Here is a 16,108-nt window from a genome sequence, read left to right as displayed (position 1 = left end):
AATGGGCTACGCAGGGCTCCCCGCAGCACAGCTCGCAGCCGCCCTGCAACCCACCCCCTCTGCCCACAGCCCACCTTGCCCCACAGCCGGGTTTAACTCGGGCAAGCAGGGACAAATCCCACGGGGTCCCACCGCAGCAGGAGCCGAGGCAGCGGAGAACACACCCCTGTAAACGCTGACCCCCTAAGTGAAAAAGCAGCAATTTCAGCTTCCCCAGAAATGGCAGTAAGGGGGCAAGCGAAGGGCCGCGGCTGCAGGAGTCCTTGTCCCGTCTCCGCGTTCACCACACTAGGGGGAATCAGCACTCCACGTTTCTCCCTCCAGCAGCCGCTGAATTAGAGCTCTGAGCTGGCCCAAAACTCTGCCGCCCTCACCTCCCCTCAGCTATAGCTGCAGAGGAACGGACAAAGAATACTTTATGGAGGCTGCTGGACCCAGACAAGCCTCCAGCCACATGGTGCAGCAGCACATCTGGAGAACATCCGCCCGTGGGACCCCACGATCCCTCGGAGAGAAGAGCAGGCACCAGCCTGCCTAACCCCAGGAGCTGCCTCCACTGCTGGTCTTTTACTTACCGGCGCTCAGGCTCGAAGCTGCCACAGCTGCTTGAGAAGAGTCACAGCTGTCTCCCTACTAAGGAGCTGGTGGACGTTATGCTTGAGATGCAGGAGCACACCGATACGTGGTCATGGTCACGAACAGCAGGATGTTCCCCCCCATCCATGGGTCTTCAATGTCCTAGGTGCAGGCTTGAGATTTACCCATAAGGGAGCAACTCTTAATCAAAACCCCAAACGTCTGGATGTCACAGACTATTATGCACAGAGAATCTTTTAGGCCAGAGATGCTTTAAAAAATTCAGTTTATTTTACCTTACAAATGATAAATAATTTGTTTTTTTTAAAAAAAAAAATCATTTCAAGTGTGTTTTACTTCATGTTGCAATATTAAAATACCTTTCCCTTCTCCCCCCTTAAGTGATCAATACAAAAATAATTGCGACCAAATTCTTTTTTTTTTTTTTGTCAAAAATTCCTGTATTTTAGACAAAAAGGCACATTGTGAAGGCTTTTCACCAGGAGGTACAGGGGTTCACAATGACCCCAACAGCCTCTCTCCCCTCCCTGCTTATTCTAACTTGGGTGGAAGAGGACACGGGAACCAGGCAGCACTCCTGCAGTGCTTTTTGTCTGATGCCCTCCAGGTATACACCAGGGTCAAGGTCAGCTTCAGTGTTGTCCCTGTTTTACATATAGGGGAAACCAAGGCACAGCAAAGCAGTACAATTATCTAAGAGCTTCTTGTGAATAGCTGGCAGAGTAGGATATAAAACTGGACGTAGATGTAGGATGTTGTCTTCTTCAAAACGACAGCACAAACCCACCTGGGATCATCCTCCCCCCTTGCAACTACAATGTTATGATGGTAGTCACAAGTCTCTAGATGCTTCTTTCTTAGTGGGAGAGTCACAGGACCAACACAAAAAGTTGGGCCTTCACTAGTCTAAACAGGGATTAATTAGAGCCCTAATTACCAGCCCTTTAGGGGCAACAGTCATTGCTGGGATGTATCCCCCCATTATATCTTCTAGTCACAGGAAGGATAAAATAGCCACTTGGATACTAGGAAAAGCTACAGGCAGGCTCTTGCTTTGGGTAGGCTTCACACCTTCCTTGCTCAGGTATGTGGTCCCATAAAACAGCTGTTTTCCCATTGGGAAGTGCTGTTGCATCACCAGGAGGTGGTGAAGTCAGTGAAGGGGCTTCTTCAGCAGCAGAGATGTTTGACAACCCAGGTCATCAAGACCATTTCTCTCCCTGCCCTGACAGGATCAGGATGCTCGAGGCTGATAACTGATCAGAGCTGCCTCCTTTCACCTCTGCTAACACCAGAGCAGGGCAAAACACACCCCTCCCGGTGCTTCACCCCAGAAACCTGCGGCTCCTGCTTCTTCCAGGGAGCCGGATGTCCCGGCAGGAGAGCATCAACACTCAGGGGGCTGAGCCTGCTTATCACAGTATGAGAGAGTCACAGGGGGCCAGAAGGAAAGGCACACACACACAGAGCTCTCCTGGTTACAAGGCACCGCTGTGAACCATATTCCTTCTTTGGAGCAGCCAGCTCCAGGAAGCCCTTAGCATCATAAACGGTGGCAGGAGGCAGATGAGCTGCCCCTTGAAAAGGTCTGGCCTGGCTCTGCTAGGTCTCCTCGTCCCAGAGACACAGCTGCTTCTGTGGCACATAGTAATCGAAGGTGTAGCCCTTCTGGCAGCTGCGGATGCCACATTTGTAAGAAGAAACCTTGCCCCCAGCATCGCGACTCTTGCAGTACTTCAGCATGCACGGGTACCACTCGATGCTCAGCGAGTAGCTGCAGATGCAGGGTTTCCAGCGGTCTGCACACAGCTTGCAACGCTGCAGGTCAGGGAGATCCGATGTCTGCGGCAGGACCTCGAACATGGAGCCATCCACCCCTGCGGGAGAAAGCAGAGAGACATTGCTCAGGGCGCTGCCAAAAGGCAAGGCCAAAGGAGAGAGCCACCAAGGCAAGCGCTGCGCTCTCCGCACGCTGTCCAGGACAGTCGAGGAGAAGGAGGTTAGACAGAGTGCATTTCCAGGGGCTCTTTGGACATGAGTCCAAACAGGAACCGTGGGAGAAGAAAGGGCCCTGGGGAAAGTAAGCCAAAAGATACACAAACAGTGTAAAGAACGTATTTCTTTTGGGTGACGGACCAGGTGGAAGGTTACCTTGAAAATACCCACCTAAACAGGTTCACTAGGAGAGCACCACCGAAAGAAGTCAGACATGCTAACAGACTGGTGCAACGCGCCGTGCAAGCGATACGCATGCCTCATCCACTGTAAAGACAGTGCAAGAGAAGCCCAAACGATCTGCGCTGATCACCAGAAACCTGGCAGGGAAGATCACAGCAGAGTGCCAACTTGCTGACAGGAGCAGTTCCAACGAAACCAAGGGAAACTTACCTTTCTCCAGCCAAAATTTGACATCATCTTCTCGGGTGTAAATTGCTTCTTTGGCCTCTGCACAGACATTGTGGATGTGAGAGCTCAGCTGGGCCCCCTTGCTGAAGTTGACAGCTACATCCATGCTGAGATGCTCCAGGCCCCGCACCTCCTCAGCCTGCCGCACTGTCCTGGGGTTTTTCTGCAGAGGATGAAACAGCAAAAACGTGAATCCTGGTTGCAACAAATTATTCTTTATAGCATGTTGTGATTTCATGCCAACATAAGATGATGTGCAACTGGATGTTCCTCTGCAAATGCACCTGCATCCTCTCTGGATGGAAGGCACTTAAAAAACTTCATACTGATGCTGAAACTGGTGAGAGTTTATCACTGCTCTGATTTGTCTGTGATTGTTTCTCAATGCTTTGTCATGACGAATGGTCCCAAGTCAGTACTTACTTCACTGGGCAATGTGGGGCAGGGATTTTCATGGTGATTGCTCTAACCATCTACCTGCCCTTTGATGCAGACTAGGCTGAACTAAATCATGCCTCCTTCTAGGATATTAGTAGAACAGGATCAATACTATTGATAAACTCAGTTTAATACCAAGTCCCTCAAGCAGCAAGGGTGATCAAAGGTGGGTCTAACAGCTGAACAATCGGGCAGCTGCCTGGGAAGGGTATCCAGGCAGGACAGCTCTAGGAAACCCTGATGGACTGGAGGATGGAGCCGGCACTGCAGCCAGCTGCAGGGTGCCCCTTACCTGCCGCAGCTTTGCCATGGACTCGCTGGGGATGATCTCGTTGCGGTGAAGCCGCGTGACGAAGCAGAGTGCTTGGAACTGGCTCTGGCCCCTCTCCAGCTCCCCTAGGATTAAGGCACGGAAGATCTTCACCTCCTGACAAAGACATAAATAAACAGAGTGAGAGTCACAGATCTTTGGCATCAGTGGGGTGAACCCAGAAGTCAGGGTTAAAGAGAAAGGCTCCGGCCAAAAGAACAAAGTCAAAGGTCTCATACTTCTGCTACCTGAGCACAGGGGTGTAGTCCCAGGTTCAATCCCACCCAAAAGCCTGCAGCGTAATAACTGGTGCCTGTAAAGAAGTGAGGGATTTCGCAATCCCACTGTGGCAAGGACAAATTGCTGCCAGGTCACATCCCACATCCATGTCTTCCTCAAACAACAGCTGGAGGTTTCTATCCTTTACCAAGCAGGGAGGCAAGCCTCCAAGGAGTCTCCTTTTGTTTTGTTAAACAAATATCACACAGCCGTTGTCTCCATGCACTACCTAGGGCAAGCAGTCCCAAATTTTCTCTGCTGCCTTCCCTCACTTGCTTCTGAGCAACTGGCATCCTGGAGAACAAGTTATTTACTCCTGAACCCAACAGCATGTGGAACAGAAATGAAAGTTAAATTGTTAAAGCCAGAAGGAACCTGTTATGATCAGCTGCAGCTGACCTCCTTTTTCTACCTGGGTCAATAATTTTGGCATGTTATATATAGAGCTTCTGACATGGATTGTAGTCCATCTCCAAATCCAGCTTGGCAACCAGTCATGGTTACCTTCACGTAGACTCAATAGCAAAACCTCCCTATACCCTGTTCTGGCACAGATTGACGGTGATTTCTATGCAGGTATCAAATCATCCAGCTTCTGGGGCATTTGTAGACTCTGTGGGAATCTGCCATCCCCTGTCTTGGTGTCAGACCATGCTACTACAAGGGCTAAGCAGATGGATCAGAACGGTGCCTCCTCCTCAGTACGAAGAGCAATTAATTGCCTTTTGGCACCCACCACTCTTAACAACATCCTCCGCAGAGAACTGGACAGATACGGGTGGCTAGGGACCAGCAAGCAGAAGCTATGCCAAGCTGCTAAGATCATCCCTCCCCTCCTGAGCTATTCCTGTCGTATGGCTCATAAGCTCAGCTTCTTCCAAACGTCATCCTGCCCTGAGAAGAAGAGAGCCTTTCTCTTTTCTACAAGCTCTAAGCAGTGTCTGCGCTGAGCTTTTCTGCAGACTAGCTCATACAGCCCACTATTTATTCCCTGCCTTCTCTTCCATGTCCAGAAGAGAAATGGTTATGCAATTCAGTGCACATCTGGACAGATGAAAGAACAGCTGCAATCTGGGATACATTCCCCTCCCCAGCACAGGAGAAAGGGTTTTGCTGGTGCATTTGCTGACTGAAAACTCGCCGTAAGAGGAAGACATGAAGGAAGTTTGAGAAGAAAGATACACCAAAAATGCTTGTGCAATTACTATGGAATCATTATTTTTTGACAGCTTTAATGGGGAGAACTCCCACTGAGACCTTGGCACCACTGGAATGATCTACATTTAGTCCAGCTGAGCTCGTCTGCTGTGAGCTCCCATACTGTGCAGGGCCCAAGGATGAGTAGACTAAAACTAGCAGCTGACCCTGGCATATTCTTCAGCTGCGAATTTAATTTTAATTCACTTTGAACAATCAGCATTTAGTCTGGAAAACGCAAACAGGGATAGCCATGTTTTGCATTCGGGATGAAAACCTCTACAGGCAGGAGATTAAAAACAGTGCAGTACTTCCCAGGTTGGAGGCAATTTTTGTAAAATGAGAACATGCTGAGCAACTGATTAGTCCTCCTGATCTGCCTATTTAAGAATTAGCCTTCAGACATCCAACTCTCTTTCCTCCTCACCACTGATATGTGTGAGAGATTCACAGCTCTCACTGCTTGTAGCGAATGATCCAGAGCTCCCGAGCGATCCCACCCAGCTGCAGGTCCCTTGCTCTGCCTCCAAAGTCCAGAGCCCCCGCAGAGTCTAGGCAGAGGTAAGCTCCCTCCCAAGTGGGCGCAGGTCCCAAGGCACCACTTCCACAGTATACACAGGGTTCCTGGATTCAGTGACCCTGTTCAGTGAAGAATTCGGACAAGGGTTTTAAATATCTGTTTTAAGTGTTTCTGAGTTCCAAGCAAGCACACAGGAGAGGAAGGACCAAATCTGTGTCACATCAATGCACCACTGGAGCAAACGAACAGCTCTTCGGCATCGAGACAAGCACCTACTCCCCCCTCCAACCCAAGGCAGACACCAGGAGCAAGCCTGGCATGCACAGGGTCACCAGCCACTGCTGTATTGCCCTCGAAGCACCTTATTGTATCCCTTCCAGCTCCAGCCTTGCTCCCATCACACCAGCGAGCAAGTGGCCTGGGGCTGCTGCTCAGCTAATCTAAATATTTATCTGCCTATCTCTGTGTGCTTCCTGATTTATAGGTTGACGAGTCCATGACGAGTCCTCTGGTAAAGATCTCTGCAAAAATCATCACTGAAGGAGCTCACTGTTAGGGGATGGAAGTAGGGAAAGAAAAAGGTGGGGAAAGGTGGTCTTGCAGTGGGGGGGCTACAGCTGCAGGAGGAAAGGGCAAGGGAGAAGACAGTAAAGAGCAACGGGGTGGTGTCCCACTGTGTGACCCATCCCTTCCTTCAGCCCCAGATTCTCCTTTCTCAGAAAGGCACAGCTGATGGCTCTCACGCCTCCCCCCTCCTGTCCTCGGGCACACACCCAGCCAGTCCTTTGCTCCCCACCTGCCTGCTGCGGCCCCTTCCAGCTGAATCCGAGAGGCTCTGTGCCCAGCTGCTTGGACAGGTACATGAAACAGCAAAGCCAGATCTTTATCTGCATTCCACCAGCCCCACTGACGCTGGTGCCTTCAAGAGTGACTGCCCTGAGCTGCCACCCTCCACGCCTGTAACCCCCTGCTATGCCAGGCTTGGGTCCCCCAGAGAGGGGTCATTTCTTCTCCTCCTCCCTGTGTCCCCAGGGCTTCTGGCCCACGTCCCTCTCCCAGCTCTGTCTCATTCCACATCATCTAAAGCAAGTAACTGAGGCATGACAAGGGCTCTGGTGCTGCCTGAACTCCAGGTGTCAGGGATTTCCAGCACACCTGTTGATACTGAGGGAGGTGCACTGGGAAAGACAGGAATGGACCGGGTTTGCCCGCACTGAAATAACCAGTGAACCAACGAACAGCTTTAACCAAACTGTTCTGTTAGAGGAGCTGGCTCCTATGGCATGTGTTGTTCTAAAGAGAAAAATCTCACCTTTACCTGTCTCTGAGTAAACCCAAAGCGACCCTTGCTGTGGATTTCAGAGCAAGGCTAAAACTGTGCCACACACTGGCCCATTTTTTTGGGACGTGTGTCCTCTGCAGTGACCACTCTCTCCTGAGCAGTCAGTCTCTTCTTTTCCCCAGCCTTGCTTCACCACTCTGTCTCAAAGCTTTGCTTGGCTTTCCCTAGCTTCCCAGCTCTCCCTGCCCTGGCTATGCAACCTCAGGTGGAGTAAGAACCCAAGCTTGTCACATCAAAAACGTGTCACACTTCTCACGTTGAAAGAGCCACTGAAGTTCTTCCTACTCAGAGCACGCCTCTCCCTCCCCAGCCACCTTACCTCTTTCCCACCAGCAGCAGTAGGGCAAATCAGTGCCAAGGCGGGTACCCGGCCAAGGCAACAAACGGCACCTTTAATTCTGGGTTTCTGCAAAATTTCCCAGCAGCGAACAAGTCCCAGCAGAACACTGCCTTTGCAACGCGGGGACTCTCCGGATGAACTCATCACGGGGGCGTTGAGAATCCTTGGCCCTGACCCGCACTCGTGTGGCGGGTACAGTTACAGCTATTGTTTAGGTTTGGACGACAAATGCTTGGTGTAACGGAGAACAACCAGTTCTGCAGCCGAGCTCTAGCCATGGCACTGGGGGTAACCGCAGCCTTGGCTTTCACAGCCAGGGGAGAGCAGCTCCTCTTTCCTAAAGGCTGAAAGGAAATCAGTGCACTCCCAACAGCCCAGGCTGCCTGCACCTATGAAAAGGACTTCCAGCAAAGACTAGCCTGCAAGGAGGAGCAGGGAAATCATCAAACTTCTTCCCTCCTCGCACTGTCCTCAGCCAGCTCCTCCAGGGACTGTCATCTGGGGTGCGAGAACAATTCAACCCCCATTTCCCGGGTCTATCCAACAGAGACTTACAAGCCTGTGTGGTCTAGATCTGAGCCCAGCATCTCAACTTCACATTGAGTGGAGCATACCAGTTCCCAGGGAAATAAATTATTTCAATGTCTTCTTCCCCACAACCCATACAGTTTTCCTGCCAAATTTCTCTCCCTCAAGCGCATCAGTGCTGCTGTGGGACCCACTTTTGTCTCTGTTGTCACACGCCTGCTCAGAGTGGGGGGTACATGGAAGGGGCTGAGCTGCTCAGGGCTCTGGGTAACACCGATGCTCCTGGGCTTGACTCCTTACCCTGTCAGCAGCCTTTGCTGTGGTCAGGGCCCTGCCTGCGCTGCCCTGGGGAAACTGCTACAGCTGGCCAGAAAGTCATTGTGAACAGAGAGAATGTGTTATTGCATCCACATCAGGGGTCCAGCCAGCTGAGTTACCCTGCCTGGGTGGGGATTATGGTTTTAAACCCCTTTCCTACTGGAAATGGCTAGAACGAAGGCACTTTGGTGCATTGCCTCTTAAGCTCAGGTATCTATAAAGGCAAATTAAGGATGTGCTGGCAGAGTGGAAAAAAAACCCCCATATTTTCAGGAGCAATAAGGTTTGACCCTGACTCTTACAAGCACTGAGCAGCCAGAAATCCCCACAATGCTCAGAAAATCATCCTCTAGGTTAAGCATCCTTGTGCTCAGCACCCACAACGTGAGCAATGCCTAGAAGTAATTGTCAGAGACCACTGTCGAAACTGGATCCTCCCTAACAAGTTACTTCTCCAAAGCGGTGGAGTGAGCAAAGGGCAGCTCTGGCCGTAAGGCAGGAGTTGAGCCCTCCAGCCCCGTGCTCGGCTCAGCAGCCGCCGCGCTGCCCTTGCTATCCACTATCCACCCGCCCTCGAGTGCTCTGATCAAGAGAGAGCATTTTGAGATACTTCACTACAGCTCAGGGTAACAACCACCACCTTGGTTTAATGCGCCATCCCTCCTGCCTTCCCAGAGAGTGCTGAATGCTCCTCCTTTCATATTTTTGGTATCTCTACAGAGAAGAGACTGCTTTCCAAATTACACAGATACAGTCTTTGGGCAGATGCTTTCCTGTATCATCTGGTCATTTAGCACCTAACACAGTGGACGCCCGGCAGAAGGAAATTCTCAAAACACCACCCCAGAATAACATAACATCAGCTTTATTAACAAGGAAACTGAAAGGACTGGCAGTGCAAGTGTTAAAATACAATTACCCATGCTTTCTCCCTTGTGTTTCCAACACAACTTTTCCAGCAATCAAATGGAAAAAGAAACTTTCCTATATCTTTGTGCTGACCTTGGAATAAAACCACCCACTTTGTTCTCAGGCCACTATTGAACAACTGGCAAGATCACACTATTCAAATGAGACACAACATTTGGGGTTGCTGTTCCCCCCTCACTCTTTTTTGCAATAGATTTTATGCCTGACAGTACTACACAGGGAAAGAAGAAGTGTTTTCATCACACTCTTTCAAACTGCAAGAAAGTAAACAGTCTTCACTACTGCACTGCCCAGAAAACATCAAGTCCCAGCTTGGACTCCCACAGACCAGTTTGTGCGGCACTACAGAACGGGAAGAAAGCCTGGTGTGCTCTGAGGACATGACTCGTTCAGGTTCAGCTCTGGAGGGGATTCAGGGGTGGAAGAGAAATGAAAAACCCACCTCTGTGGAAGACCCAACCACTGCTCAAGTCCCACCCAGCTTCCACCAGTGTCAAGAGAAATGAACCGTGATCTCATTATAACTCCTTTCTTCTCCAGCCCCTGGTCTAGCAGCAACTTCTTGTTGGCAAAGGAGAAAAAAAAAAAAAAAAAAAATCTGCCTTTGGACTAACCCCCTGCAGTTTAAGCCAGAGAAGTGGAAAAAGCATTTGTGCAAAACCCCAGCATCCTGGCCACAGCATGACCACACAACCTTAGCAGATCAACAACCCCAGCTGTTTTTACCAAGGCTAAGAGCCTCAACACCTTCTCTCTGGAGAGCAGAAGTTGTGTAATATTAGTGAGATGAGCACCAGAGCAGAACAGGGAAATGCTTGCGTGCAGCCAGAACAGGTCAGGAGGGGAAGCCTGGCCAGGCAGCTGCCTGCTCACATCATTACTCACTGCACCGTAAATTCATCTCCTCGGTCCTTTATGTTTTTCTGGCTTTTTTCAGCTATTTTCTAGCAAAGCCATGAAACCAAGAGAGCCAGTACCCAACTGTTCTAAAACTAAAGATTATGAATGGACTTCTGCAAGTCCGATGCAAAGCCTTCCAGGGACCATCTTGTATTTTCAGCAGGAGCTGAGGGGATGCATGGAGCTAAGGATTTAACATACTTAAGTCAAGATACCTTCAGAGAACCTGTCCCCAGAAGCAGCTCAACTATAATAAGGATGAGAGCAACAGAAGAGGCAACATACACTCTGTTGGGTTTGTTGATGAGATTTGAGAGCAAGCTCCCCTCAAGAAGAGCTAAAGCAGGTGAAAAATGCTGAGATGATCAACAGCTCAGGACACCAGAAGTCCCAAGTCACATCCCAGGCTCCCAAAGGGCCTACCTAGAGGACCCATCATGAGTTTGGATTTCCCTTGGCCAGGAATATGCTGTGGTATGCAAGTTTACACTCTGCAGGCTCAAGAGCTCTTCTTCCCTTAACTTCCCTGGTGTGCCATGTCTTCTTACAATTTTATTTTTTTTTTAAGCAGGAGTCATGGGACTGCTTTCCTACATGCAGTACACGGAGCCTACCATCACTTCCAAAATCACCATGGCTTCTGCTAGCATCTTGGAAAGAGGTGGGCTTGACCCTGCACCCTCCAGATGGAAGAGGGCTGTCTGAGAGGCTTGCAAGGAGACTAAGACCAAAGAGCGTGGCTGAAAGGGGAAGAGGCACCAGAACAATCCCTGGCAAAAGGCTCCAAGGTTCACAACAGGTTGGGACACAACACCTTCCTATCTCATGAGTCTGAGCTTCCTCCTGTTGCGAACCAAAGTCCACCTGAGCAAACAGTCTGAACGGAGGGCTGGAACAAGATAACCCTGCCGTGCCACCCAGACAGCCGTGCCACCCACATGGCAGCAAACAGCTCTTCCCTGTGCAAGAGGAAGTTCGCTGCATCCAGCCAGGCTTGGCATGCTCCAAAGAATGCCACGCTGGCCCAGAAGCTACCATCTCCCGCCGAGAAGTGTGGGATCTTGGGCTTCGGCTCAGCAAGCACCGCATCCCCGCAGAGAGGCGACCTCTCACGCACGGGCTGGAGGAAAGGCTCTCCTTAGAGGAGGGCTGTCGTCAGTCCCACAGACAGCTGTCAGCCAAACACTTCCCACGCCACAAACTCACACACGTGCTCCCAAAGACAGCAGGAGCCCACCTAAGGAACTACCCGTATCCCACATGCATCGTGGGGAGAGATGTTCTGGAGATAGAGCTGAGCATGGTCACCCCCAGCCAGGAGCGAAGAACCTGAGCTCTCCCCACCACCGAGACCCTTCTGCCCTGCAAAACCGTGCTGCTCCCAGCTCAGCGAAGAGAAGCAGAGCTGCTGGGGCAGCTGGGCAGGGGAAGGCTTTGCCATCCATCCCGCTAGGATTCTGGCACCTATTTTCGCCAGGGAGGAGGCAAGTTACAGACAGGTGTAACACCGCCGGGACAGCGCGATGGCGTGGGAACCGCTCTGCGGGGACTGCAAAGACCCCGGCGCTCGGCAGTGGGTGCCGGGGGACCCTCCACTCCTCAGGAGCAGATCTGGCTCCTGGACCCTCAGCCAGGGTTTTCCCAGGCTCCGAGTCGGTCCCAGGTGCGGTGGGACCCCCCGTGCACCGGCACCACCGGCACCCACCCCACAAAAACCCGCACGCCGGAGCCCTGACCCCGTCCTCTCGCCCACCCTCTCCGCTGCCCGGCGAGGCGTGAAGGGACCATGCTCGGGTGCTGCCGGCTCGGAGCTCCGCCGGGAACCCCCGCGGGTCCCCCCGCCGCCGCCTTCCCGGGAGCTGGGGGTCGGCGGGAGGGGTCAGGGAAAGCCCCGCGTCCCCCCGTGCCGGGCTGGCGGGGATGGGGGAGCGGGGGGGGCTCTCCCCGGGGCCGTACCTGTCTGAAGTCGGCGGTGAGGGTGACGAGGGCCCCGTCGGCGGTGCGCAGCTCCAGGCTGACGCAGTCGGAGCGGCTATCAGCCTGCAGGCTCTCCTCCGTCACCTGCCCGCCGGGCAGCCGCACCCGCACCCGCAGCTCGGCCCGCACCGCGGGGCCCGGCGCACCGGGCAGCGGGGCCAGCGCCAGCCACAGCAGCGCGGGCAGCGCCGGCAGCCGGCTCCGCGGGCCGCGCATCCCCCCGCTCCTCCTCCTCCGCCCCGGGGCGCGGAGCCGGGGCCGGCCGCCGCGGGCTCAGGGCAGGGCCGCCATGGGGCGCGGAGCGGCGGCGTGGGATGGCGGCCCGGGATGGCGGCCCGCCGCGCCCCCGGCCCCGGCCCCGCTGGGCTGCCTCGGCGCGCCGCCCGCTCGCCCTTTTCATTCGAGCCCTCGGCGGGCTCTTCCCTCGCCCACCCCCACCCCCCCTGGCCGTCACTTCCTTCCCCAGGCCCAGGGACCGGCCCCGCGCAGGCTGCGCGCCGCCCCCCCGTTAAAGGGGCAGCGCCGGGCCGCGGCCGCCCCCGGGGGAGCGAGGGGAGGGGAGGGGACACACGGCTCCGTGCCTGCCCGCGGGGTGCGGGGGGATGGAGAGAGGCATCTCCCCCTCCAGCGCCGGGGCTTCCCCGCGCTCGCTTGGCGTGGCTTGGGGGTTTTTCTTCCCAAACTGCAGTTGGGAAGGGGAAGGGAGGGCAGCGGTAACACCAAACCCAGCTCTTCTGCCGGCACAAATCCACCCCGAGTCCTCTAAACATGTGGGTGTTGTGAATCAAGCGACATTTACATGATTGCTCAGGCTCTCCGCGCACCGTTACAGCTCTGTTGCGAGGCGTGCAGGATGTCTGCCTGCCCCTGAGGATGTGTTCTTACCCCTGAGGATGTGTTCTTGCCCCTGAGGGTCTCTGCCTGCCCCTGAGGATGTGTCCTTGCCCCTGAGGGTCTCTGCCTGCCCCTGAGGATGTGTTCTTACCCCTGAGGGTCTCTGCCTGCCCCTGAGGACGTGTTCTTGCCCCTGAGGGTCTCTGCCTGCCCCTGAGGACGTGTTCTTGCCCCTGAGGGTCTCTGCCTGCCCCTGAGGATGGAGCGCGGGGCACTTCAGATTTGCTTTCACAGCCATCTGGACCTGGGTCACTTCAGACCCTGCAGTTCACAGTCAAAAGGCTCCTAATCCGCCCTTCACCCACCCCGTTCTGCAATCACTTCCAGATGGGCAGATGCTCATGAAGGGCCCCTTTGATTTCAAAAGGTCTCTCTGCAAACACAAAGGTCACTGTGGCAGCAGGATCAGGGCCTCAGAGAAAGAGCTTTGCAAGGAGAAGCACAGAAATAAATAGAAACAACCATTTAAATCCACGCTTCCAGGCAAAGAGATCACTCTTGTCCAAGGAGTGCTTTTTGTGGGGCCTCACACAAGTTTTAACCCTAAATTCTCACAGCCTCCCTCAAACAAATTGTCTCCTTGAAATACATTTCAGGACAATAGCAGCGCTAAAAATAAGATCCGAGGAAAGAAACGGCTCAGCTCAGATACAAAAAGAGAAGCAGGGCCCACAAGGTAGAAACGTAGAGGAAGACAGTTCCTCATGACAAAAGCTGCAAAGGGGGTGGCCCCACTCACAGTCTATTTATTCAGAGGAGATTATGCAAAAAGACAGGAGGACCCCAGCAGGGGCTGGAAGGAAGAGTGCCATGAGGCCAGTGGGCACAAATAACCCCTGGAGGACTTCCAAAGAGCCACACTCACTTCTTGGCCCAGATCTGGAATCCACTTCCCTTGCACCAGGGTTACTTCAGCTCCATCAGCTCTCAACTGAGCCTCAACACCAGAGCATAGCACAGTCCCATGTCTGTGCTGGAGAGTAAAGGATAAAGGGAGATAAGGCCACACTCCCTGTGGCTCTACACGTTTGCGGGAACACACTCTCCCAGCTGCAGGTTTTAGCAGTGCCCATCCTGGGGTGCGAGTGGTAATTCACGACCATCCTTTGCTGTGTTGCCGAGCTAGCAAAGTTGGCTTGGAGTAAGTGATATCATTTTTCCCCTGGTACCTCCTAGAGCAAAGGAAATCAGAAAGCATGCTGTCTTGGAGAGCTTTTTCTGAGGCTCAGGACCTTGCCAGGAACGCTGTAGTCCTGCAGATTGCAATTTGAGCAGGGCACAACTGAACCTTAAATCTGACCTGGGAATGGCAGATTTGATCCCAGTCCTAAAATGAATGGATGCACAGACCAGAAGCACTGGAGGGTGGGGAAGGGATTCAAAACGCAGGCAGGCAACAGAATTAAAGAACAAGTAGCTCTCTAATAGCAGATAACAAAAAAGTAACCAGGGAGCACAGGAGAGAAGAACTTTGCTGAGATTTGAGCGAGACTAAAGGCTGGTCAGCATCCCAGCAAGAGACACTTCAACAGGTTAGTGGTGTGTGGAGAATTACTGGCTATTAAGGGTGGCCAGAGAAGAGTAAGTACAGCTCAAAGACTCTGGGACACGTCCAAATGGCCAAACCAATTCTTTACTGGTGTCAACTGGCCACCTCTACCTTGCTGCATGGGACAGCTCTTCATACATGTAATCTCTTCTCTGAGCTGTAGGAACGTTGGAACATGCCTTCCAGTTCAGTGTTCCCATTGCAGGATCAGTTGCTGAATTGCGTTTAGTTTTACTGAATGTTAATGGTCTGGGCCAAGAGTTTCTGGTATGTGTGCACGCTGCAGTCTTTTTACTGGGAGGAAACTTCCATTAAAATACCTCAGCCGTGTTTGAGAACAAGGTTAAGGAAAAAAAAAAAAAATGCTGTTAAAACACTCCCCGCTGTGCTTTGTTGTGAAGTTTCAGCAGGGCAGTGCGTGGGAGCAGGGGATTACAATCTGACATGGGGTTTGCCTTGGTGCCTTAGATGCATCCTTTGTCATCCCTGGGGAAAACCACTAATATTTGGCCAAGCTACAAATCTTCATTCCCTGTTCCTCACCTCAAAACTTCATTTACAGAAGCTCAGTGTCACATCGGCACCTTGGAAAACCGGGAAGGGATCGATGACCACAAAAACCTGGACTCAAAGGCAGCCCTCACTGTAAAAAGCTTAGAGCCTTAGCAGGCAAGGGAAAAACAGAAGCAGAGAGTGAGAGGAGTCCTACAGCATCCCACACGAGGCTCTGTGGGTAAACTGCTTGCAAGAGCCCTACCTTCCCTGCATGCAAATTTACCAGGCAAACAGAAATGTTTGCAGCCACCCTGTCTTCACCACTTACCACCCACTTGCTGTTGCATGCATGCTGTCAAGCTGGATGATGCATAAATACCTGCACCATCCTCTCCCTTCACCCATTCCAGGAAAACATATGCCCAGTCCTGTCCCCCCCCACCCCCCCCGCCAAATCCCTTCCCCCCCTTAGTCCAAAATCCGACTGCTGCAACCCTCTCTTATGCAGTCTAGGATGCTTCCTGCCCAGTCCTCTGAACACGGGAACATTTAAGACCAAAGAGAACAAAGGCCCTTTCCCCTTGCTGTTTCACCCCAATGTGAGTAATCAGTCAATAGTCTAGAAGCTATTAGCATCTGAAGTTTACTCTCCCATGGAGGAGAGAGCAATAATTACTGCTACTTTCTCATCAACTTACAGTAAGGCTCTGTGGCCAGTTTTCTTATTATGAGCATGAAACCAAGGTATTTAGAACACCGCAACAACAGCACCAGCAATACATCAAAGTGTGAGGATGTTTGTTGTGAACAAGCTGCTTATTCTAAGAAACTATTTTGGTAACTCAGTGAGGAGCTGGGTTGTGCGAGGCTGGGCAGTGGGGAACAGCAGCTTGCTGAGAACTACTCTGCTGCCAGCAATTCCTCTGCATCCCTTGCCTTTGAGGGGGCAAGGACACTGCTCCTACCCTCTGCAGCAGGCAGAAAGCCAGCCCTGCCTGTGTCGGGTGACCGGGGGCTGCAGGGGGATTTCATGCAGGAGCAGCACCATACCTCTTACAGATCTTAGTCCTGCACAACGCCGCTGCTGC

At 52.6% G+C, this 16,108-nt stretch overlaps 1 protein-coding gene across 1 annotated transcript; it reads right to left on the bottom strand.

Annotated features, from left to right (window-relative positions):
* Positions 1-845: 845 nt before the first annotated feature.
* Positions 846-12,482, bottom strand: OAF (out at first homolog). The gene is given in 6 exon segments (XM_074851094.1): positions 846-2,474; positions 2,986-3,166; positions 3,734-3,868; positions 12,062-12,301; positions 12,304-12,398; positions 12,401-12,482. Coding segments are annotated over 6 exon segments (1,008 nt in total). The 3' UTR covers positions 846-2,199.
* Positions 12,483-16,108: the final 3,626 nt, after the last annotated feature.

This window comes from Strix uralensis, chromosome 26, assembly GCF_047716275.1.
Source record: "Strix uralensis isolate ZFMK-TIS-50842 chromosome 26, bStrUra1, whole genome shotgun sequence".
Lineage (NCBI taxonomy): Eukaryota > Metazoa > Chordata > Aves > Strigiformes > Strigidae > Strix > Strix uralensis.
This window is presented reverse-complemented; position numbering and strand designations above follow the sequence as displayed.